Source organism: Saccopteryx leptura, chromosome 10 (assembly GCF_036850995.1).
Source record: "Saccopteryx leptura isolate mSacLep1 chromosome 10, mSacLep1_pri_phased_curated, whole genome shotgun sequence".
NCBI lineage: Eukaryota > Metazoa > Chordata > Mammalia > Chiroptera > Emballonuridae > Saccopteryx > Saccopteryx leptura.
In genome coordinates, this window is record NC_089512.1 from 4,710,503 (window position 1) to 4,735,063 (window position 24,561).

The window sequence follows — 24,561 nt, forward strand, 5'->3', positions numbered from 1 at the left end:
AGGTCACAGAGCGGGTAGGTGCTGGTCTCGGTGGGAATGAACGGACATTTGTCCTCTATGTGGCATGTATATGCACGATGCGGTATTGTTCGGCCACACAAAGGCGTGAAGCGCCGATACACGGGACAACGCGGTGGGGCTGAGACTTAACGATATGGTTCCACCCCGTGGGGAGGAGAAGGCAGCAGCTCCCAGCGCCGAGAGCAGCCGGGCCTGTTCCCACGGCACAAGGGGGTAAACTGGGTGCAAACAGAGCATGCTGCGGAGTGAAAGAAGCCAGACACCACAGGTCGCGTGTGCTCTGCTCCCGTTCACACGAAATATCCAGAACAGGAAAATTCACAGAAACAGAAAGCAGAGCGAAGGCCGCCAGGGGCTGGGGGCGCGAGGGGGGCGTGGGAAGTAACTGCTTCACGAGGACAGCCTTCTGTGAGGGGCTGACATGATTTGGAGCTACATGGAGGTGGTGGTTGCACAACACAGCGACTGTCCTGATGTCCTGATGTCGCTTTAAACTGGCTAATTTCACCTCAGTTTGTTTTTGTTTGGCTTTTTTTACAGAGAGAGTCAGAGAGAGGGATAGATAGGAACAGACAGACAGGAATGGAGAGAGATGAGAAACATCAATCATCAGTTTTTCGTTGCGACACCTTAGTTGTTCACTGATTGCTTTCTCATATGTGCCTTGACCGCGGGCCTTCAGCAGACCGGGTGACTCCTTGCTGGAGCCAGCAACCTTGGGTCCAAGCTGGTGAGCTTTGCTCAAACCAGATGAGCCTGCGCTCAAACTGGCGACCTCGGGGTCTTGAACCTGGGTCCTTCTGCATCCCAGTCCGATGCTCCATCCACTGCGCCACCACCTGGTCAGGTTCACCTCAGTTTTGTACAAGTGTGTTTGGAGGGGATATACACTCATACTTTCACAGATAATGTCCTACATGCAGGTGGCACCAATGTACTCTCCTGTCAGCCTACCTCCCCATCCCTTGACATTGATAGTGTTGTTTTTTTTTTAATTTAAGTTCTTAATCTTTACCTACAGGCAAAAACTCTGCAAGCCTAATTTGATTCCCATTTATCTTAGTAAGAAAAGAGAACACCTTTCCATAGGTTTAAGAAACATTTGTGTTTCCTGTTCTTTGGATGTAGTTTGTATCCTTAGCCTAGTTTACTAACTCGGCTGTTGGGTCTTTTTTTTTTTTTTTTTAATCTGTGAGAACTCTTTATATACAAAGGAAATCAGCTCTTATATTGAGATGAGTTACAAGTATATTATTTGTAGCCAGTTAGTTTTTTTTGTGTTTTGGCTTTGATGGTGGGTTTTGCAATATGGACTTTTTGTTTTGAATGTGAAAGAATTTTTCTTATTCATTTTAGAGAGGAGAGAGAGAAAGAGAGAGCGAGAAGGGAGGGAGGAGCAGGAAGCATCAACTCCCCTATGTGCCTTGACCAAACAAGCCCAGGGTTTCGAACTGGCAACCTCATTGCTCCAGGTTGACATTTTATCCACTGTGCCACCACAGGTCAGGCTGCATGTGAAATAACTTATCAATTTTTCCCTTTATGGTTTCTGCGTTTGGTGACATACTCAGAAGTCCTCCTCTGCTCCAATCTCCTACAAGCTCCTCCCTATTTCTCCAGTGTGTGTGTGTATGTGTGTATATATATATATATATTTATTTTTTTTTTAAATTTTTTACAGAGACAGAGAGAGGGATAGATAGGGACAGACAGACAGGAACTCAGAGAGATGAGAAGCATCAATCATTAGTTTTTCATTGCAACAGACACCTTAGTTGTTCATTGATTGCTTTCTCATATGCGCCTTGACCATGGGGCTACAGCAGACTGAGTAACCCCTTGCTCAAGCCAGCAACCTTGGGTCCAAGCTGGTGAGCTTTTTGCTCAAACCAGATGAGCCTGCGCTCAAGCTGGCGACCTCGGGGTCTCAAACCTGGGTCCTCCACATCCCAGTCCGAAGCTCTATCCACTGTGCCACCGTCTGGTCAGGCTTCTCCAATATTTTTATAGTTCATATTTTTAAACATTTAATTCTTTGAACCACCTGAAAAAAAAAAAAGTACATTCTAATCATTTCAATGGCTGGCTTTGTTTTGAGAAACATCAGGGAAAAAAAGGAGCAACCCACGTGCTCCTGGACACTCCGCTCATCCCCGGACCCACTGGGGAGCTATGTGCAACCTTCTCATCTTTCTGCCTGAAATGAGACCTCGGCCAGAGATGGGTCCACTTGGGGACCTGGCTGGCCGTAGGCTCCTCGCCCACATCCCAGGCTTTGAAGGGAGCACTGGGTTGAAACCCATCTCCCAGGAGGTTCCCTGCTCTGGTTAAACCCTCTCCAGTGAGGTGTGAGATGCCAACGGAGGGGACCATGGCCACTGCCCACCGGGACTTCTTATCCTCTGCCAGTTGCAACATCTAAAGACTGAAGGAAACTAAGGCTATTGGGGACACTCACTAGCATGTGGCCTCGATCAAATCACTTCAGCTTTCAGAACCTCAGATGCTTTATCTGTAAGATGGGGACAATAATACCTACCTGGCAGGGCCACCGTGAGGATTAAATAAATGTGCCCCACACAAAGTAAGTGTGCAACACAGATGCTAAGGGTTCATTCACACATCTGTTTATTTGGCAAATACTACTGAACACCTGCCAATGCTGGGCATTGTTCTAGGTGTTGGGGACACAGCAGGGGCAAAAACCTACCTCCTGGTGGAATACAATGAACAAAAAAGCAGGTAAATATATATGTCAGGTAGCAATAGAAACAAAGTAACGAAGGGGGGAGGGGAGGCCTGGCAGGTAAGGCGGTCCCAGTGCACCCAGCGACCGACCTTTTTACAGGGAACATAACCTTATTAATTTTCATTCATTTGTTTTCTTGGAATAATTCCTGTTTCCAAGAGGTCGAGGCTCTTATGGTTCTGTGGAGCTGCCAAGTGCCTGTGGAGGTGGCCTAGTCAGAGTGGATGGGACCAGCGGCTCTGTTTTGCTGGCCCCATCTGGGTTGTGGCAGGGCTCCGAGTTAGGGGGCGGGGGGCCTTGGCTATGAGCTGTTCCAAGGTCAAGCTGCAGGGCCACACAGTTTTTATGTTCCATCGTGAGCGCTGGGGTCGACGTGGTGAACACACGACACAGGAAAATGAACAAGAAACCCTTCCATTCTGTGTGTGCTGGACACTCAGGGAACAGAGGAACCCAGGGCCTGGGGCTGGCAGAGGAGGGTTCACTGCGGCCTGATCAGGGTGGAGCACCGGGGAAGTGAGCAGGGAGCTCAACCCAGGGCCAGACACCAGCCAGGCCGTGCTGCATCACAAACTTTCAGCAACCTCAGACCCAAAGGCGCCCTCCTTCCCAATCTTCCCAGCCAAAGTCCTGGGTCAGGCCCGATTGAACCCATGAGGGTTCTGTACTCATCCCTGACTCAATCAAGTGGCCTGGAAGATCCATTATGTGGATTGGTGGAGGGCAGCAGGCAGGGGCTGATGTCAGACGAGGCCAGGCTGGCTGCAAGGTGCGGAACCAGTTCATTAGGAGCTGGGAGCTCCTCCGACTCACCAAGCTCCGGCGCTCCTGCAACCTCTGGGCCTTTGCACACGCAGCTCCCCCCGAAGGGGAAAAGTCCGCTCTGCCAGGCTGACCTCCAGGTCTCCACTCAAATTCCGCCTCCTCCTCGAGGTCCCTCACACTGCTGGCTGGCTGCCTTGTAGGTCAGTGTGGGCTCCCAGCGTCAGGGCAGAGCCGCCTCTAAGGTGCCCGGTGCCGTGCAGGAGGCGCTCAGGAGAGGTCTGTCTCGGGGCAAAGAATGCTGCACAAACACACGCACGCCCATCCACACGCGAACCCCCTTCCCGGCCACACAAACGATAGGGGTAGGCGCCGACCCCACGCTGCTCGCAAACCCACTGGGCCCGGGGCGCACTGACTCGCGCGCGCACACGCACGTGCACAGGACAGGACCCCTTCTCCGCCGCACACCGAGGCACGCGCAGGCGCGCTGACACGCGCGCGAGCTCGCAACCAGGCGCCCACCCGGAACAAGGAGCGCCCTGCGCGCACGCGCGGCCCCCAGTCCCCGCCTCCCCCTGGCCGCGCCCATGGGGGCGGGGCGCGCTGGGGGCGGGTCCTGCGACACCGCCCGGGAAGCTGCGCGAGCCTGGGCGGCCCCCGCCACATCCTCCTCCTCTTCCGGGTCCAAGCCAGCGGAGCCGAGCCAGGGCCGAGCCGAGGGCTCCGAGGGCGCGGACGGAGCGGGGCACGGAGCCATGGCGCATCAGACGGGCATCCACGGTGAGGGCGGGTGGAGGGCGGGCCGGGGGCAGAGGGTCTCCACCCGCGGCTGCGCCCCTTCTCCGGCTCTCGGCTCCTGTCTCCTTCCCGGCACCAGCCTGGGGAAGCTTCCTGTTCTCTTTTGCAGCCGCGGGTCGCCTGGGGTGGGCACATCTCGGGGAGTGGGGGCGCGGAGGAGGGGGGCTTACTGTGCATAGTTGGGAGTGGGTGTACATCTACGTACACGGCTGGAGCGGAAGTCTCTGTGTTCTGTGTGCCCATCCTGGGGTGGCTGTGCCTATGTGCCCATGTATGGCTTTTTGTTCCTTGCCGGGGGTGGATGCCCCCGGATGCGCACATCTGGGGAAGTGTGCACGCATGTGCACTTGCCTTGGGTGCACAGACCTGTGTGTGCTCAGCCGGGGACACATGCACTCATGACTGATTGAATGGACACACTGACATAGAACCATCTATAGACATCTGTGTTTCGTGAGTGTGCGCACGTCTGTGGGTGTCTGTGTGTGTGCACAGTTTGGGTGCAGCTCTGCATTGTTGCCATGTATGCATGTACCGGATGTGTCTGTGTGTGGTTGTGTGGGTTTGTGTCTGTTGGAGGAGGAGGCCTGGCCCTTTGGCTCCTCCTGGGACCCTCACACACTCCTGCAAGTGGGGCTGGGCCCTCAGAGTGGGATGGAGAGAGTGGTGAGTCTAGCCTTGACCTTAGGTCTCCCCCCTACACACACCCCATTTTCCACTCTGGTCTTGAGTCTACCCCAGCCAGAGTTGGATAGTTCCTGTACCAGGTTTGCAACACAGAAGAGGGTCCAAATATGGGGTGTGTAGGGGAGGGTTCTGGTCCTCGAGACTCTAAGCCAGCTCCTTTCAATCCCAAGCTTCTCCAAACCAGAACATCGTCCCCTTCCCCAAGGGCTTTGGTTTCTTCCTTAGACAGGTTGAGAGAGAAGCGGTGGCCAGGAGCCAGATGCCCTGACCCTACCTGGGCCTCAGTGTCCCCCTCCACTGGCCCTGGAAGGCTGCCTGGCCTCTCCAGAAGGTGGTTTGGCCATCAGCCACTCTTCCAGGATCCCCACCGGGGGCCACCATCGACCAGCCTGACCACCTGGATCTGTTTGTGGTTGTGGCCACTTGGTGGCCAGACAGCCTTGAGAGGGTTTCCCTGGCCTGGACCCACAGGACCAGAGAAGGCAGGAGCCTGGGTTGGGGCCAGCATCACCCCAGGTGGGCTGGCCTTTCTCCAGGAGGAGCTGGAGCGCCTGCTTCATGACTCAGCCCCATGGGAGGAAACAGTCTCTTGCTATCTCTTTCTTCCCTTTTGTCTGGTCATTGCTGCGGCCTCCAGCTGGGAGGGGATCAGAAGTTAGGGTTCCTCCTCTGTGCTCCAGATGGACAGACAAGTCATGTGGTCTGGTCACTCATTTCCCAAATGGTGAGGCAGGCCTGCTGGGGCATCAGCGAGGGACTGGGCTGTCCCAGCGCTCCTCCTGCCTGGGGGAGGTGGGGAGAGAGCCTGCCCTGGACACTCAGGTGCCAGCCCTGTCCTGGCCATAGGTGTGAATCTGCTGACCTCAGAGCAGGGCAGGGGAGGGGCCTGTAACCTGAGGCTCCCTGGGGGAGGGGGGAGCAAGGCTGGGGGGGGCATGAATCTTTGATGATGGAGGCTCAGGTGTCCCAGGTCTGGTCTCTGGATTATTGATGGTGCGGAGGAGGCATGGGGGTGGGGGTGGGGGTGGTTGTCTCTTCCTCTTCTGGGGTGTCACTGCCCTGTAATACTAGAAGGGGCGTGTCAGCCTCTCCTTTGGGAGAGTTTCTTGACTTTCCCTTCTCCCAGAGGTCTGAGCAGGGAGAAGGAGGCCGCCCAGCTGTCACTACAGAAATAAATGAGAGTGTTCTTAGTGGAGGCCCCGTTACCAAGCGCTTTCTCCCATTGACCCCTCCCCCCAGCCCTCTGTGTTTGGCGACTAGGAGCTCCACATCATAGATGAGCTGGAGGTTCAGTGAGGTCAGGGGTCACACACAGCTATGGGAAAGGTGGAACCCCAGAGGCCAGGTCTTAATCAGGGACCTGCTTGGGCTCTGCAGGTGGCTAGTTCCGCCCTGGCCCAATGGGGCTGCACTGTGTCTCTATGCCAGGCTGCTGTGAGCACCAAGGACCCGTGAGCTCAGCTGGGACCCTGCCCACCCAGCAGCCCTGGAGGGTGGGACCCAGCCAGAGGTCTCAGGTTCGGGGTCAGCCTACATGAGGGACACCTGAGGACATGACCAGAGTGTGTTTCCTAAAGCTCCCCCTTCCCTGCCCTGGAGCTGCAAGCCCTATAAATACTCTCTGACCTCAGCCCTCCAGCTGTGTTCCTGCAGAATTCTCCTGACCCCTGGGAAGCCTCAAGGTCATGCTGGCTGGCCCTGTTTACGCAGAGACCAAGTGGGGCCAGCCCTTCCCCATGTACACCTGGGTTTCTCCATCTGAACCACAGGAGTCTGTGACTTCCCATGGCTCCTCACCTCCGCACTTGGGTGCGCAGTCATTGGCTGTCCAGCTCTGTGGCCCGAGGGCCGAGGCTGGGTCTGTTTCGGAGAGTTCCTGAGAGTCACTCTTCCTTCATGAAGCCTTCCTGATTGCTTGTAGTTGGGAGTTTGTCGCCCCTGGCATGGCTGTGTCTGTGTGTGCTTGTGCTTACGTGTTTCTTTGTATGGTTTGTACATCCTTTGCCTGCAAACATGTCTTCACCAGGCCGTGTGTGTGTGTGAACACCCTGACTATGGCTGGGTGTGTGTGTGTGTGTGTGTGTGTGTGAACACCCTGACTATGGCTGTGTGTGTGTGTGTGTGAACACCCTGACTATGGCCGGGTGTGTGTGTGTGTGTGTGTGTGAACACCCTGACTATGGCCGGGTATGTGTGTGTGTGTGTGTGTGAACACCCTGACTATGGCCGGGTGTGTGTGTGTGTGTGTGTGTGTGTGAACACCCTGACTATGGCCAGGTGTGTGTGTGTGTGTGTGTGAACACCCTGACTATGGCCGGGTGTGTGTGTGTGTGTGTGTGTGTGAACACCCTGACTATGGCCGGGTGTGTGTGTGTGTGTGTGTGTGTGTGAACACCCTGACTATAGCCGGGTATGTGTATGTGTGTGTGTGTGTGAACACCCTGACTATGGCCGGGTGTGTGTGTATGTGTGTGTGTGTGTGAACACCCTGACTATGGCCGGGTGTGTGTGTGTGTGTGTGTGTGTGTGTGAACACCCTGACTATGGCCAGGTGTGTGTGTGTATGTGTGTGTGTGTGAACACCCTGACTATGGCCGGGTGTGTGTGTGTGTGTGTGTGAACACCCTGACTATGGCCGGGTGTGTGGGTGTGTGTGTGTGTGTGAACACCCTGACTATAGCCGGGTATGTGTGTGTGTGTGTGTGTGTGTGTGAACACCCTGACTATGGCCGGGTGTGTGGGTGTGTGTGTGTGTGTGAACACCCTGACTATAGCCGGGTATGTGTATGTGTGTGTGTGTGTGAACACCCTGACTATAGCCGGGTGTGTGTGTGTATGTGTGTGTGTGTGAACACCCTGACTATAGCTGGGTATGTGTATGTGTGTGTGTGTGTGTGTGTGAACACCCTGACTATGGCCAGGTGTGTGTGTGTATGTGTGTGTGTATGAACACCCTGACTATGGCCGGGTGTGTGTGCGCATGTCTACATGTGTGTGTCTGTTTACGGTAGACCAGCTGAGTGTGCTCTCGTGGACGAGGGTGTTTGCATTCATACTCCTCTGTCAAGTGCACATGTCGGTGTGTTACGTTCACACATGCTGGGCCGAGTATGTACCTGTTTGTTGGCACATGGAACATGCATGTGTGTGCACACGTACACATGTGTGAGTTAATGGGCATAGTGGCCACAGCACATGGGAGGCATCTGTTCATATGTTTCTGTCTGTGGTCATGACAGTACTGAGTGTAACCCAGTCCAGCTCGGCACGGGGCCTCCCCTGGCCGGCCTGGCCTGTCCCAGAACCCGCCCCATCCTCCAATGGGCTGTCCTGTCCCATCTGCCCTGTCACCAGAGCCACCCCAGCCACTCGCCTCCCACCTCTGCTGGCTAAATTTGGGAGCTTCTCTTCAGCGGGTGTCTCAGGTTCCCAGTCACATGGGGGGCTGTATTTAACCCGGCCCCCAGCTCGGCTGCCAGACCCCACAGAACGGAGGAGGCCCCGGACACGTCCCTGCCCACCCTGCTCCCTCCGCCCGCTCACCCCCCACCATGTTTCTGGTTCTTATAGCCACCAAGGAGCTGAAGGAGTTCTTTGCCAAGGCGCGGGCTGGCTCCGTCCGCCTCATCAAAGTCGTCATTGAGGACGGTGAGTGCCCCTAGGAGCGCGGATGTGGGCTGGCTGCTGGACCCAGCGGCTTCTCTGCGAAGTCAGGGGACATTGGGCTCCAGCCCCCTCAGGACCTCAGTGTCCCCATGTGAGGACGGGAGGTGCCCTGGAAGAGAGCAGTGGAGGTGGCGTGATCATTACCCCTGTTCAACAGCAGGAAACTGAAGCTGGGGGAGTAGCAGGGAGGGCCTGGCCCTGGGGTCCTGTCCTGCCCCCCAAGGCGGTGTGGGGGTGGGCTGGGATGGATGGGGGGCAGGGAGGAAGTTAGACCAGGCACTGCCCCATGCGGCTAGTGCCATTCAACTCCGTCTGTGGCCGGCTGGCTTAGGCTGGCGTGGGGAGTCCTCAGGAGAAGCCGTGGCCCTACCCTCGGAAGGGCCCCCATAGTGGGGCCTCGGGTCCAGTTCTCGTTGAGAGCAAGATGGGTGAATTCTGGGCTTGGCTGGGCCTTAGCCAAGCCCGTGGGCAGAAGATTACATTAGCCTTGGGCGGGGCTGGAGTAGAGGACTCCTCCCCCGTTGCTCAGCACAGAGGGGCTAGCCCCAGAGATGAGGGGTACAGACCATGGGACTGCGAGTGGGCTTCCATGGAGCTAGGCAGCAGTGGGCCTCAGGGGGCTCCCCAAGTGGGCTTGGTGCCAGGTGGCTTTTCCTACATTGAGTCGGCTCCCAGCAGGGTCTGCCCAGACCAGACGCCCTGGGAACTTAGAGCAGCAGGACTCTCTCTGGTGGGCTTTTAGCTGTCTCAGCTCTGAGAGACAGCTGGGAATGCCCAGGAGGACCCAGGCCCCCTGTCGGGAAGCCGCTGCCCATCTCCAGCTAAGTGTGGCCAAGCTCCTGGTTTCTCTAGAGAAGCTGTGAATTCCACTCCTTAGGTAAAACTTTCCAGTGTGGACACGTAGGCAACAAGTTAAACAACTTCGACAGTGCTGTTGGGGCCAACGCAGCCCGTGCTGGCTGGGGTTCGACCCTGATCCCGTCTGAGTTGTGGGAGGGCAGGCGAGGAGGCTGCGGCTTCCAGAGGGGCCGCTGGGCTGCTGGGCCGGCATGTCGGGGCCCCTTGTCCCCATCAGCAGCACCTGGCGGTCTGGTGCCTGGACCCCTGGCCAGGGGGTGATGTTACCTTTCCCCAGTTCTTCCTCCCGCCTGGGCCTGTGCCTGCCAGGCTGCTGATTGGCACCCAGCTGAGGCTAATTGGTCCAGTGCGGCTGCTGTGCACCAGCCCTAGAGGTGGCAGGCCTGTCACCCCAGGCATTTGGCGGTGGCTGCTTCTGACTTGTTACTCTCGGGGAGGGGACTATAGCCGGTGGGTGGCAGCAGGGTCTCCGTTTATACGGTGTTCGGTAGGTGCCCTGTTCTCCTTCTTCCCACACACTTTTCTCCTGCAGGGCCGTGTGGTCTGTGGTTGTGAGCCCACCTCCCTGAGCACGTTTGTTCCGAGGGCTGTATGTGTGTGTGTGTGGGGGGGGGTTGTGCAGGAGCCCCAGGCTGAGGCCGGTGGGGCTACACACGGAGCAGTGAGCGGGCGGGTGGGCATCCGGGAGGGGCTGCATTGGTGGCAGCTGTGACATGCGTCTGTGTGTGGCTGTCTGTGTCGGTCCATCCGTGGGCTTAGGTGGGCATCCGGGAGGGGCTGCATTGGTGGCAGCTGTGACATGCGTCTATGTGTGGCTGTCTGTGTCGGTCCATCCGTGGGCTTAGTCAGGTGGGCGTCCGGGAGGGGCTGCGGCACACGTCTGTGTGTCTGCGTGTGGCTGTCTGTGTTGGGCCATCTGTGGGCTCAGTTGGTGGCTGTCTCTAGCCGGCAGCTTCATCATTCATTCACTGACTCCCTGATTGAGTCACACAGCCTCGTCCCTCAGGGGGAGGTGGGCGGCCCACCTGCAGGGGTGGGCGTGGGACAGCGACACGCCTTGGCTCACCCGGCCTCTGCCCCCAGAGCAGCTCGTGCTGGGTGCGTCCCGGGAGCCGGCGGGCAGCTGGGACCAGGACTACGACAGGGCCGTGCTGCCGCTGCTGGACGCCCAGGAGCCCTGCTACTTGCTGTACCGCCTGGACTCGAAGAACGCCCAGGGCTTCGAGTGGCTGTTCCTCGCCTGGTCGCCTGATAACTCCCCTGTGAGAACTAGGACCACTGTCCAGTCCCAAGACGGGGGGGAGGGGAAACCGGGTCTGAGCGAGACAGCAAGGCCCTGCCTGGGGAGTCCCGGGGAGGGCATCAGGTCCTGCTCCAGGCAGTCTGAGGGGACAGGCCCTGAGGCCGTCGGCAACCCTCCTGGCTGCGTCAGCCTGGCTGTGGGAGGCAGAGCTGTGGCTGGGCGAGGGCTCCCCCTGCTGGCAGCTGTCTCGGGCCTTTTCACTTCCTTACTTCTCCCTCCGTGGGGTGTGCGTGGGCGCAGTGAGGAGACCGGCCCCCACCCAGGGGCACCTGCGGGCTAGAGAGACAGCCCTCCCTGGAGGGGTCTCACGGCTTGGCCCCTGCCGTTCAGGTGCGGCTGAAGATGCTGTACGCGGCCACGCGGGCCACGGTGAAGAAGGAGTTTGGGGGCGGCCACGTCAAGGACGAGCTCTTTGGGACTGTGAAGGTAGTCCCCGGGCCAGGACCCTCCAGGCCAGGGCCACAGACCCACAGAGGGTGGGATGTGATACCAGGTCACCAAGCAAGTGGGCGCCAGGCGTGGGGCTGAGTGGGGAGGGCTGAGAGCGCCCGGAGGCTGCAGGCGTGGGTGCCCAGTGGGCTTCTGGCTGCCCGCCCTGAGGTGCCCATTCATGCCTCTGCGTCCCCCGGCCAGGACGACCTCTCCTTCGCTGGGTACCAGAAGCACCTGTCGTCCTGTGCGGCACCCGCCCCACTGACCTCGGCCGAGAGAGAGCTTCAGCAGATCCGTATCAACGAGGTGGGTGCGCCGGACGGGTGGGCCGAAGCCCCCACCCAGGGCCCTCCGGGTGCTGCCCGGGGGGGGGCCCATCTGGCTTGGGCAGGGAAGGACCTCGCTCACTGCTCACCGGCCTGCAGGTGAAGACGGAGATCAGCGTAGAGAGCAAGCACCAGACCCTGCAGGGCCTCGCCTTCCCCCTGCAGCCGGAGGCCCAGCGGGCGCTGCAGCAGCTCAAGCAGGGGACAGTCAACTACATCCAGCTGGTGGGTGCACTCCCTGCCTAGGCACACGCGGCGCTGTGCCCCCCACCTGCTCACACGCATGTGTAAACCTGCACACACACACCCAGCCTGTGCACTGCAACTCACCTGTGTGCCGGTGGGAACACCTCTCCACCCTCCCACCCACCATCCCCTACCTGTCCCTCCCTGTTCCTATTGTGGGTGCACTCTGTCCCCTGTCCTGTCCCTGCTCAGGTTCAGGGACACCTGTCACATACTGTTCCTCATTCTGCCCTCCACACAGCGCGCACATACTCACCCTTACTGTCCCAGACTCCCTCTGCAGCCCCCTGACTACCGCTGTCCCCAGGCAGGGCCCTCTGGTCCAGCGGGCCCGGGTGCCCCCTCTCAAGCAGTATGGTTCCTCCTCTCCAAGACACATGCCCCCCAGAGGTCGTGACGTGTCTGAGGGTGGGGTGGCCCAGTGGTGCTGCCTCCTTGAGGTTGAGGCCCTTCCTACTGCCCTGTCCTTGGCCCTTGGTGGGACCTCCTCCAGCAGGGCTTTCAAAGGGGCAGTTAGGGCTGGGACCTCCATGGCAGGTGACTGCCGGGGAGGGGTGTCCTGGCAGAGGGAGGTCCTGCCTGCCAGCACCCCCACCACGGGAACCTTGTTTGGTGGGTGGGCCTGGGCACTGCCTCCCGCTTCCGGTGTTCTCACATCCCCGCCCCTCGGCAGAAGCTGGACCTGGAGCAGGAGACGATTGAGCTGGTGCACACGGAGCCCACGGACGTGGCCCAGCTGCCCTCTCGGGTGCCGCGAGACGCCGCCCGCTACCACTTCTTCCTGTACAAGCACACGCATGAGGGTGACCCGCTCGAGTCTGTGGGTGAGTGAGCGCAGCAGGGCCCCATGCTGGGCATGGCAGGAGCCTGCGCAGTGGGCCCGCCCCGCCTACTGCCCCCTCACCCCCGACCCCGTCTTGCCCCCGCCCCACCCCTCCCCACTTACTGTCCCTGCCCCTGTCCTGTCACCGCCCCCACCGGGTCCCTTCCCAGCCCTGCAAACTGTTCCTACCCCCCCTTCACCGCCCCCTCCCCGCCCCACTCACTGTCCCTGCCCCCTGCCCCGCCCCACCCACTGTCCCCGCCCCTGCCCCGCCCACTGTCCCCGCCCCACCCCTCTCACTGCCCCGCCCCCATCTCCACCTGCAGTGTTCATCTACTCCATGCCGGGGTACAACTGCACCATCAAGGAACGCATGCTCTACTCCAGCTGCAAGAGCCGCCTCCTTGACTCCGTGGAACAGGACTTCCAGCTGGAGGTCGCCAAGAAGGTGGGCGCCCATCCCGCAGGGCCCTGCCACCCAAGACTGGCAGAGCAGGGCTCACTGCTGCCCATCGGATGGAGGGGGAAACTGAGACCCCAGGGTTCCATGCATTGTTCAAGGCTGTCCCGCTGATTGGTGGCCTGGACAAGCCCTAGCCCTGGCACCCATGTCTCCTGCCCCCGGTCTTGAAGGCAGGGGTGACCAAAGCGTGCAGGGCAACGGGCCGCAGGCTCTGTGTTCCTGGAGGTGGCATTCCAGGTAGGGATCTGGGAGGAGACCACAGGCTGGGGTGTGAGAGATTGAGAGTGTGCCCCAGGAGTCGGGGTGACAAAGGTGGTGTGAGTGTGGGCCCGCAGCTGTGGGGTGACCCTGCCCTGCCCCACACAGATTGAGATCGGCGACGGGGCCGAGCTGACAGCCGAGTTCCTGTACGACGAGGTGCACCCCAAGCAGCATGCCTTCAAGCAGGCCTTCGCCAAGCCCAAGGGCCCCGGCGGAAAGCGGGGCCACAAGCGCCTCATCCGGGGCCCGGGCGAGAACGGGGACGACAGCTAGGAGGCGGGACTGAGCCTCCCTGGCCTGCGGACTGTGGGGCCGCCCACCTCACCACTCCCCGTCACCTCCCTCCCTCCCAGCCTGGGCAGGCCGCCTCCTGTGGGGCAGGAGGCTGGTGACTGCTCACTGTTGCAGCTTCAGAGGGCCACTGGGCTGGCATTTGTGACCCTCCCCCCTTGCTCTCCCTGCCTCTCCTCTGTGTGTCCAGGCTGTCTGGGGACCCTGCTTGGCTGTCTCTAGGGCCTGGCATGAACCTGGCTCCCAAAGGAACTGAGACTAGGGTCCCAGCACAGCCCAGAAGCCTTTGGCCACAAGGGGTGGGGTCAGTCAGGGCTGGGGCCGGGGGTCATTGCAGGACGAGATGGTTGAATGCTGTATTTTTTAAAGAATAAAATATTTTTAAATCAACATCTGAGCCTGGCCCCAAGGGACCGACCACCTCTGGCACTGGGCATTGGGAGGCCCTGTGCACACACCTGCCCCTTCCTGACTCAGAAGGTGTTGGGGAGGGTCTGTGCCCATGTATGCGAGGGCACAGCCTCAGACGGGTCCCCTGTTGACGGGAGCTCAGCCCTGGGGGCAGCCACCTCCGCCACTAGTTTCCGATGGCTGCTCTAACTTCCCCAAACGGACTGGCTTTCAACAACACAAATGTATCCTCTTGCACTTCTGGTGAGTCTGGGATGAGTGTCACTGGGCTAAAGGCAAGGCGTTGGCAGGCTGGTTCCTGGAGGCCTCGGGGGAGAGTCCGTTTCCTCACTGTGCCCAGCGGCTAGCAGCCCTTTCCTCGGCCTTCAGAGCCTGCGGCCCAGGTCTTCTGATACTGCTTCTCCTTCTTCCTCTGCTCCTGGGCTCACAGCTTCCTCCTACTGCAGTCACTGCCCCTCCCTGGTGCGGCGGGGTACTCTCCCCTTTCAATCCTTGACGCCACCTGTGAAGTCCCTTTTATCGTGGAAAGGAACAAATTCACAGGTCCTTGGCCTGCCACACTGGGGGTGCTCTGCCCACTAGGTTTCCCAGCCTCTGTGGGGCTGAGGTGTGGCAGGTGTGTCTGGACATCTGAAATCTTGGGGTATCGAGTCCGTGTGTGTTTGTGTGCAGACTTCCCTTGTCAGCTCGCAGACCCTCTTGGGTACCGAGCTATCTGCCCCCAAGGCACACGGGGTGACTGCTGGAGGGCGGGGAGCCCGGGTCTTTGGTCCCAGGGACTCAGCAGGATGTGTGCGGGGTCAGTGACTGGGGTTCAGATGCTGGCCAGGGATTGTTCTGTCTCCTGTGAGCACACGCTGGGCTAGGGCTCGGGTCAGTGTCCCACCCCTGGGGTCTCTCTCAGGTCCTACTAAAGACCCCAGGATTGGGAGGGGGAGAGCCGGCCTCAGGGAAGTCCCGGCCCACCACAAACACTCGTCCCGGGGGAGGGCAGAAAGACTGCCATCACCTCCACGCGGCCCGACCCCAGGCCTGTGAGCCGCTGGCTGCCTGGCAGCTTAGGGCCGGCCAGCGGGGACACCCAGCAAGCCCACTGAGCCCCGCCTCCCCCGGCACGGCCCTTTGTGCCTGTCATTCTCTGCCGCTCAGAGACACTCTGCCTGCCTGGAGCTGGCGCTGGAGAGCCATGAATTCAGTAGATAACTGAGCGCTGCTGCTCTGGTAAGACTTCAGATGTCCAGACACACCTGCCACACCTCAGGAGCTGAAGCCAGGGCAGCGCCCTCAGCTGGGCCCTGGGGATATAGACAGACCCTGGCCCTCAGGAAGCAGATACTCCAGCAGAGCAGTGATTCAGTCTACACTAGACCACGGGGTCAGGAGGATGTGCCGAGTTTGTAAAAACTGTTATGACAGAAAGAGCCAGAAAGGGGGTGCAAGGGTGTGAGGCCTGGGTTGGGAGGTTTGCAGAAAAGTCAAGGAAGGCCTCATTGAGAGGGTGGCGGTTGAACAGAGACGTGAAGGAGTATCTAACCGGAGAGCTTCCAGGCAGGGGGAGCTGTATGTTCAAAGGCCCTGGGGTGGAAGAGAGCAACCCCAACCCCCAGGAGGCCAGTGCAGCTGGAGACTGGTCAGGGAGGTAATGGGAGGGCAGAGCCTGTGGACCTTGGAGGCCAGTGCAGCTGGAGACTGGTCAGGGAGGTAATGAGAGGGCAGAGTGCAGCTGGAGACTGGTCAGGGAGGTAATGGGAGGGCAGTGCAGCTGGAGACTGGTCAGGGAGGTAATGGGAGGGCAGTGCAGCTGGAGACTGGTCAGGGAGGTAATGGGAGGGCAGAGTGCAGCTGGAGACTGGTCAGGGAGGTAATGGGAGGGCAGTGTGCAGCTGGAGACTGGTCAGGGAGGTAATGGGAGGGCAGAGCCTGTGGACCTTGGAGGCCAGTGCAGCTGGAGACTGGTCAGGGAGGTAATGGGAGGGCAGAGCCTGTGGACCCTGGAGGCCAGTGCAGCTGGAGACTGGTCAGGGAGGTAATGGGAGGGCAGAGTGCAGCTGGAGACTGGTCAGGGAGGTAATGGGAGGGCAGAGTGCAGCTGGAGACTGGTCAGGGAGGTAATGGGAGGGCAGAGTGCAGCTGGAGACTGGTCAGGGAGGTAATGGGAGGGCAGAGTGCAGCTGGAGACTGGTCAGGGAGGTAATGGGAGGGCAGAGTGCAGCTGGAGACTGGTCAGGGAGGTAATGGGAGGGCAGAGTGCAGCTGGAGACTGGTCAGGGAGGTAATGGGAGGGCAGAGTGCAGCTGGAGACTGGTCAGGGAGGTAATGGGAGGGCAGAGTGCAGCTGGAGACTGGTCAGGGAGGTAATGGGATGGCAGAGCCTGTGGACCTTGGAGGCCAGTGCAGCTGGAGACTGGTCAGGGAGGTAATGAGAGGGCAGAGCCTATGGACCTTGTTGGCCACTGTGTGGACTGTGGCTTTGACTCTGGAAAGGGCCATGGAGGGAGAGGTCTGAGCAGAAGAGGGACCCAATATAAGTTAGGGACCCAATGTGAACAGACTGTGGGCATGAGAGCAGAAGCAGGCCAGCTGTGATGGTTGTGTTGGTCTAGGCAAGAGATAATGGTGGCTCAGACCAACTGGTGGACGTGAAGACGGTGGGCAACGGGCAGGTGCTGGGCAGACCTGAAAGGAGAGCCTGAGGGACTTGCTGAGGGGCTTGGGGTCACCCTGAGGCTGTGGGGTGAGGGGCATGGGAAGAGCCGACAGGGGAGGTCCCGGCTGGCCCAGCCGTGGGGTCTGTGCTCCGACGGGGCATCGGGGCATTGGGGAGACCTGGCTTCTGGAGGAAGCAGCAGGCTGTGGCGCAGACAGATGCAGCCCGGCTGAGGCCAGTGCACTCCCTCTCTGGCTCTGCCAGCCCCTGAAGAACTCTGGGGACAGAGCCACCAGTCCAGGAAAGGGCAGGTGCAGGAAGGAGTCACCGGTCTGAGAGTGCTGCAGGGGGCGGGGGCGTGAGGGTGAAAGTGGGGCCCAGCGTGGACGTCAGCGTGCCCACTGAGGCCTGGCACTGCCTCTAAGTTCTTGGTGAGCTTAGAATGGTCTCTGGGCCTTGATGTCTCCCCAAATTCCCGGAGGACAGGGGACAAGGGGGGAGTAGTGAAAGAGGAAGGAGTCGAGGGGCTGTCCTATCTGCCGACTGACTATGCAAATGGCCTCTGACTCATTGCATGCCCCCCATCCCAGCCATTAGCAGGGAGAGAGCTACGAGGTTGTGAGAGGTTGTGAAATTTTCACTTCCTCTGTCGTCTGAGCCGTCGCAGCAGCGGGAAAGGACTGCGCTCTGAGCAAGACCCTCTGGAGAAGCCCCCACCCCTTGTCATGGTAGGACCACAGGCCTCAGCCCCCCAGGGTTGGGGACAGCTTGGGGAGCGGTGCAGAGAAAGGTGGGCTTGGTGGCTGCAGACCATACTGCAAGGGGCGGTCACCCACATGGCCCTGGGGACTCCCTGAACTCAGAAGACATCAGAGCAGAAGCCCTGATGTGAGCAGGAGGCCCCAACCCATCACGTGGATGAGGAGGCTGAGGCTCAGGGCGGCCCTGCGACTAAAGCAAGGCTGGGCTCCCGGCCTGGGCCCTCTTGGACCCTGTGCTGCCCAGCCCACCCTGCGACCCACTGGGTCCTGTGGGCCCATTCTGACCCACAGAAGGTCCAGCGTTCTTGGGCAGAGGGGGAAAGAGCTGAGCAATGCCCAGCCTCACTGGGGTCCTGGGTGCTACCCAGCCTACAGGCCAGCAGGAAACCCTCCTTCCTGCCTGGGTCTTGGCCAGAGGGAGAAGGAGGGGTTGGGGAGCAGCTGGTGGTGGAGGACAGAGGGGGGGAGGGGAGAGGCAGGGAGAGGGGAGAGCGGGGAGGAGGGAGGGGAGAGGCGGGGAGGGGGGAGAGGCAGGGAGGGGGGAGAGCGGGGAGGGGGGGAGGGGGAGGTAGGGAGGGGGGAGAGCGGGGAGGGGGGAGGGGGAGGTAGGGAGGGGGGAGGGGGGGACGGGGGAGGTAGAGAGGGGGGAGAGCGGGGAGGGGGGAGAGCGGGGAGGGGGGAGGGGGGAGGCAGGGAGGGGAAGGGAGAGTGGGAGGGCCTGTGGACCACCTGCCTGGCTCTCTTTGTCCAGCTGGGCTTTGGTTATGAGTGAAAGCTCTAGGTCAGGGGTCCCCAAACTACGGCCCACAGGCCGCATGCGGCCCCCGCCGCACTTCTGGAAGGGGCGCACCTTTTTCATTGGTGGTCAGTGAGAGGAGCACTGTATATGGCGGCGCCGCAAAGCGCGGCATCACTCACGTACAGTACGACTTCCAGTGACACGGGACGCACGCGTCACAGCTCCGGAAGCGCGTCATATCACTTGTTAGGGCTAGCAGTGACAAATATGGAACCGGACAGTGACCATCTCATTAGCCAAAAGCAGGCCCATAGTTCCCATTGAAATATTGGTCAGTTTGTTGATTTAAATTTACTTGTTCTTTATTTTAAATATTGTATTTGTTCCCGCTTTGTTTTTTTTACTTTAAAATAAGATATGTGCAGTGTGCATAGGGATTTGTTCATAGTTTTTTTTTTCGTTGTTTTTTTTTTCTTTATTAATTTTTAGAGAGGAGAGAGAGTGAGAGAGAGAGAGAAAGAGAGAGAGAGAAGAGGGAGGGAGGAGCAGGAAGCATCAACTCCCATATGTGCCTTGACCAGGCAAGCCCAGGGTTTTGAACCGGTGACCTCAGCATTCCAGGTCGATGCTTTATCCACTGCGCCACCACAGGTCAGGCCATAGTGTTTTTTATAGTCCGGCCCTCCAACGGTCTGAGGGACAGTGAACTAGCCCCCTGTGTAAAAAGTTTGGGGACCCCTGCTCTAGATCATGAGTCTGGGTTCCAGGTTTCAGAAGCAGTTCTGAATCAAGGCTGGATCTGAGACCCAGATCCAGGTTCCCCACGAGCCCTGGAGGTGGGGTGGGGGCTGGGCAGAGAGAGGCAGGAACCTCCTGGGGAGGGCCGGGTAGGGGACGCCATGACGTGGGCATGGGGGGGGGTGGAGCTGGGGCTCCACGCTCACGACCCCCACCCCGCAGGGCCCCGGCTGTGGCGCCCAGCTCCCTCTGTCTCTCCTGCTTCAGGCCGCAGTGCTGGCTGTGGCCCTGGCAGAGGGCGCCTTGCCTGCCTTCCTGCCCTGTGAGTTAAACGCCCCTGGCCAAGTCAACTGCGAATGGCTGTTCCTGACATCTGTGCCCGTCTTCCCGGCATCCGCGCCCCTTGGCAACGTCACCAGCCTTTCCTTGCGCTGCAACCGCATCCGCCACCTGCACCTCCGCGACTTTGAACATCTGTCCAGCCTGCGGCAGCTTGACCTCAAGTGGAACTGCCCGCCCAGCAGCCTCAGCATCATGCAGTGGAGCTGCCACATGACCATCGAGCACGGCACCTTCCTGGCCGTGCCCACCCTGGAGGTGCTGAACCTGAGCTACAACAACATCACCACCATGCCCGCCCTGCCCAGCACCCTCACACACCTGATCCTGAGCCGCACCAACATCCTGGCTATCGGGCCCACCACCTTCGAGGGCCTGCATGCCCTGAGCCACCTGTACATGGACGGCAACTGCTACTACAAGAACCCCTGCGGCCGGGCTGTGCAGGTGGCCCCGGGCGCCCTCCTCGGCCTGGCCAACCTCACCTACCTGTCGCTCAAGTACAACAACCTCACGGTGGTGCCCCGCCACCTGCCCCCCAGCCTGCAGAGCCTGCTGCTGTCCTACAACCGCATTGTCTCCCTGGGGCCCGACGACCTGGCCAACCTCACTGCCCTGCGTGTGCTGGACGTGGGCGGGAACTGCCGCCGATGTGACCATGCCCGCAACCCATGCGTGGAGTGCCCCAAGGGCTTCCCCAACCTGCACCCCGACACCTTCAGCCACCTGAGTCACCTGGAAGGCCTGGTGCTGAGTGACAGTTCTCTCTACAACCTGAGCACCAGTTGGTTCCGCGGCCTGGGCAACCTCTCCGTGCTGGACCTGAGTGAGAACTTCCTGTACGAATGCATCACCCACACCAGGGCTTTCCAGGGCCTGAGGAAGCTGCGTAAACTCAACCTGTCCTTCAACTACCACAAGGGGGTGTCCTATGCCCACCTGCGGCTGTCGCCCTCCTTCGGGAGCCTGCTGTCCTTGCGGCAGCTGGACATGACCGGCATCTTCTTCCGCTCGCTCGACAAGGACACGCTCAGGCCGCTGACCCACCTGCCGGAACTGCAGAACCTGACTCTCCAGATGAACTTCATCAACAAGGCCGAGCTCAGCCTCTTCCGGGAGTTTCCCAGCCTGCGCCACGTGGACCTGTCCAACAACCGCATCAGCGGGGCCTCGGGGCCTCCGATGGCCTCCACGGCGGGGGCAGACGCTGGGGAGGAGGTCTGGCAGCCGCCCGGGCGCCTCGCTCCGGGGCCCCAGGATGCCCCCAGCTCTGGGGACTTCAAGCTAAGCTGCGAGAACTTCAGCTTCTCCTTGGACTTGTCCCGGAACAACCTGATGACAGTCCAGTCAGAGATGTTCACCGGGCTGTCGCGCCTCCAGTGCCTGCAGTTGAGCCACAACAGCATCTCCCAGGCGGTCAACGGCTCCCAGTTCGTGCCGCTGACCAGCCTGCAGGTGCTGGACCTGTCCTACAACAAGCTGGACTTGTACCACGGGAGCTCGTTCACGGAGCTGCCGCGGCTGCGGGCCCTGGACCTCAGCTACAACAGCCAGCCCTTCAGCATGCAGGGCGTGGGCCACAACCTCAGCTTCGTGGCCCAGCTGCCCGCCCTGCGCGTCCTCAGCCTGGCGCACAATGGCATCCACAGCCGCGTGTCCCCGGAGCTCCGCAGCGCCTCGCTGCAGGCCCTGGACTTCAGTGGCAATGTCCTGAACAGCATGTGGAAGGAGGGAGACATGTACCTCCACTTCTTCCGCGGCCTGAGACAGCTGGCGGAGCTGGACCTGTCCCAGAACCGCCTGCACGCCGTCCTGCCACACATCTTGGACAACTTCCCCAAGAGCTTGCGGGTGCTGCGTCTCCGGGACAATTATCTGGCCTTCTTTAACTGGAGCAGCCTGACCCTCCTGCCCAAGCTGGAAGAATTGGACCTGGCTGGGAACCAGCTGAAGGCCCTGACCAACGGCAGCCTCCCTGCCGGCACCGGGCTCCAGAGGCTGGACTTCAGCCGCAACATCATCAGCTTCGTCGCCCGGGGTTTCTTTGCTCCGGCCATGAGGCTACGAGAGCTCAACCTCAGTGCCAACGCCCTGAAGACGGTGGAGCCCTCTTGGTTTGGCTCCCTGGTGGCCAACCTGAGCGTCCTGGACGTGAGCGCCAACCCTCTGCACTGCGCCTGCGGGGCGAGCTTTGTGGACTTCCTGCTGGAGGTGCAGGCGGCCGTGCCGGGGCTGTCCAGCCGCGTCAAGTGCGGCAGCCCGGGCCAGCTGCAGGGCCGCAGCATCTTTGCGCAGGACCTGCGTCTGTGTCTGGACGAGGCGCTGTCCTGGGGCTGCTTTGGCCTGTCACTGCTGGCGGTGGCCCTGGGCCTGGCCGTGCCCCTGCTGCAGCAGCTGTGCGGCTGGGACCTCTGGTACTGCTTCCACCTGGGCCTGGCCTGGCTGCCCCGGCCGGGGCGCCGGCGGGGTGCGGACGCCCCGTCCTATGACGCCTTCGTGGTCTTCGACAAGTCTCAGGGCGCCGTGGCCGACTGGGTGTACAACGAGCTGCGGGTGCGGCTGGAGGAGCGCCGCGGGCGCCGGGCGCTCCGCCTGTGTCTGGAGGAGCGGGACTGGCTCCCCGGCAAGACGCTCTTCGAGAACCTGTGGACTTCCGTCTACAGCAGCCGCAAGACGCTGTTCGTGCTGGCGCGCACGGACCGGGTCAGCGGCTTCCTGCGAGCCAGCTTCCTGCTCGCGCAACAGCGCCTGCTGGAGGACCGCAAGGATGTGGTGGTGCTGGTGATCCTGAGCCCCGACGCCCGGCGCTCCCGCTACGTGCGGCTCCGCCAGCGCCTGTGCCGCCGCAGCGTCCTCCACTGGCCCCACCAGCCCAGAGGCCAGGGCAGCTTCTGGGCCCAGCTGGGCGTGGCCCTGACCAGGGACAACCACCACTTCTATAACCGGAACTTCTGTCGGGGCCCCACCACGGCCGAGTAGCCCGGCGGGACGGCCTGGGATGCTCCGACCTGCCTCCCTCTGCAGAGACCCCACCGGGCCCTTCCACCCCACCCCTGGTATACAGCAGGCACTCAATAAATGCTACCCCCAAGGTCAGGTGTGAGTGGGAGGAAAGACGGGAGCATTCTCCAGGCTTCTGAAAATAAAGAGGGACGAGAGGCATTTGGGGGTCTGCCGGGGTGGGGGTGGGGTGGAGCTGCCCAGGGCAGTTGTGTTCTCAGCAGGGTCTGCGGATGGGCCATGGAACGGGCTGTTGATCTTCCCAGAGAGCTGTCTGGGGGTCCTGTCCTTCCAGCCTCTCCCTCACACCCCGCCCTGCGTGTCCCAGGCTGCCTTCTGTCGTTTATCAGTCTGAGGGGCTGTCTCCCTCGCCTGCTAGACAGAAAATGTCTTCAGGGCGGAGAAGCTGCAGGCCGCTTCGTTTCTGGCCCCCAGCACTGTCCTGAGAGGCTGCGGCCCCACCCAAGTGCAGGGGTAAAGCGTTGTGGTGAGTTCAGAGTGGTGACTGCTCCCCTCTGGTGGCCGTATCTGTGCTGTGCCCCGTGGGCGTCCCAGGTTGGAGAGAGGAAGGAAGGCCTGAGGGGATATCCCTGCAGCAGGGAGCAGGGAGCCACAGAAGATTCTAGAGTGAGCTCGCAATCCATCCCTTTCCGCTTCACCTCGAGGACATGCTGGGTCTCTGTTCTGATGTCAAAGGGACACCTAGGTGAGCCTCTACCCGGCGACAAAACCCGAATCCCCTACCCTGACTCTACCTACCCTCTCACAACTGGAGAGATGCAGCTAGATGGGGCCAGGATAGAGTATTTGTGTGTTTTTGAATTTTGGGACACTGTTGGAGGTCCCGACAGCCAGTGTTTAGCAGCAGACTGTTTAGGGTCTCACCGGACCAGGCAGTGGTGCAGCGGATAGAGCGTTGGAATGGGAGGTGGAGGACCCAGGTTCGAAACCCCAGGTCGCCGGCTTGAGCATGGGCTCACCAGTTTGAGTGCGGGGTCGCTGGCTTGAGCGTGGGATCATTGACATGACCCCATGGTCTCTGGCTTGAGCCCAAGGTCTCTGGTTTGAGCAAGGGGGTCACTTGCTTTGCTGTAACCTCCCGGTCAAGGCACGTATAAGAAAGCAATCCATGAACAACTAAGATGCCGCAATGAAGAATTGATGCTTCTCATCTCTCCCTCTCCCTGTCTGTCTGTCCCTCTCTCTGACTCTGTCCCAAATAAATAATAAAGGCAGCCTGTTCAGGGTCTGTATTCCACAAGCATGTGGGAAGTCATGGGTCATGTCAGGCCCGCAGCCATTTTGGTGCTCTGCCCTGGGTCAGCAGCCTTGCCACCCCAACTAGCCCTGCCCTGGTGGAGTGGAAGAGACACATCCCACCCACCTGATGGGGAGCTGGGGCCTGGGCGGAGGATTGGAACCAGCTTGACTGGCCCAGGCCAGTTTGGGGTCCGTTCATCTGCTTAGGGCCCTTGGAGTAAAAGGTTGGAGCTGGGCTCAACATTTGCTAATCTTAAATAGACTATTTTTTAAAAAATTGATTGAGTTTTAGAAAGACCGAGAGGAGAGGGAAGCATTCACGTGTTGTTCCACTTAGTTGTACATCCATCAGTCATTTACCGTATGTGTCCTGACCCAGGATCAAACTGGCAACCTTGGTGTTTCAGGACGATGCTCTAACCAACTGAGCTCGCTGGCCAGGACCAGCATTTGCTAAGCTTGCAGCCTGACTGTGGGCAGCCCTGAGGTGGGGGGGTGGGGGGGTGGGGAGTCTGCCCACATAGCTGGGAACGAAGTGTAGGAGGCCACTTTCCTCGTTCTGACTTGGACACAGGGGCATCGGCAGTCCTGTTACCTGCTTGCTTGAAGGAAGACAGAAGGAGGGTCTCTGACCCACCCACCAGAAGCCCCACATGGGCTCTGTCCTATCCTGAGAGGGCCTGCCTGGCTCCTGAAGGAGCAGACTGGAGGCATGGGTTGGCCCCGCGCACTTCCTTGGCCTGCGTTTGGGAGAAAAAAGAACAAGGACTATTTTGTCCCAGGCTGGAGTCCAGGGAAAATCCCTGTTGAACAGCTAGCTCTAAGAGGCTTCTGGCCACTTCCATGTTCAGAAGCAAGAATAAGGGCCCTGCATGTGGGAAGCACAATTTGCCTGTCTCTCAGAACAGCTGAGTCTGCCCTCGGGGTTCCCAGAGAGAACCTCCCCGGACCCTCACCCCACTCATGCTCAGAGTCCA

General features: G+C 60.1%; 1 protein-coding gene across 3 annotated transcripts; it reads left to right on the forward strand.

The window, feature by feature from the left end:
- Nucleotides 1–4,170: 4,170 nt before the first annotated feature.
- On the forward strand, nucleotides 4,171–22,401 carry LOC136382194 (twinfilin-2). 3 transcript variants are annotated; one of them, XM_066351220.1, is made up of 9 exons: nucleotides 4,171–4,315; nucleotides 8,591–8,668; nucleotides 10,628–10,806; nucleotides 11,178–11,273; nucleotides 11,481–11,585; nucleotides 11,705–11,830; nucleotides 12,525–12,675; nucleotides 13,001–13,122; nucleotides 19,208–22,397. In XM_066351220.1, exons 1-9 carry the CDS (start codon nucleotides 4,291–4,293, stop codon nucleotides 22,301–22,303), a joined length of 3,978 nt encoding a protein of 1,325 aa, XP_066207317.1. In that variant the 5' UTR covers nucleotides 4,171–4,290; the 3' UTR covers nucleotides 22,304–22,397. The 3 variants fall into 3 exon arrangements, with proteins under 3 accessions (XP_066207317.1, XP_066207316.1, XP_066207315.1); XM_066351219.1 differs by lacking the exon at nucleotides 19,208–22,397 and adding an exon at nucleotides 13,504–14,079; XM_066351218.1 differs by lacking the exons at nucleotides 4,171–4,315; nucleotides 8,591–8,668; nucleotides 10,628–10,806; ... (3 more) ...; nucleotides 12,525–12,675; nucleotides 13,001–13,122 and adding an exon at nucleotides 17,398–17,475 and having other exon boundaries at nucleotides 19,208–22,401.
- Nucleotides 22,402–24,561: the final 2,160 nt, after the last annotated feature.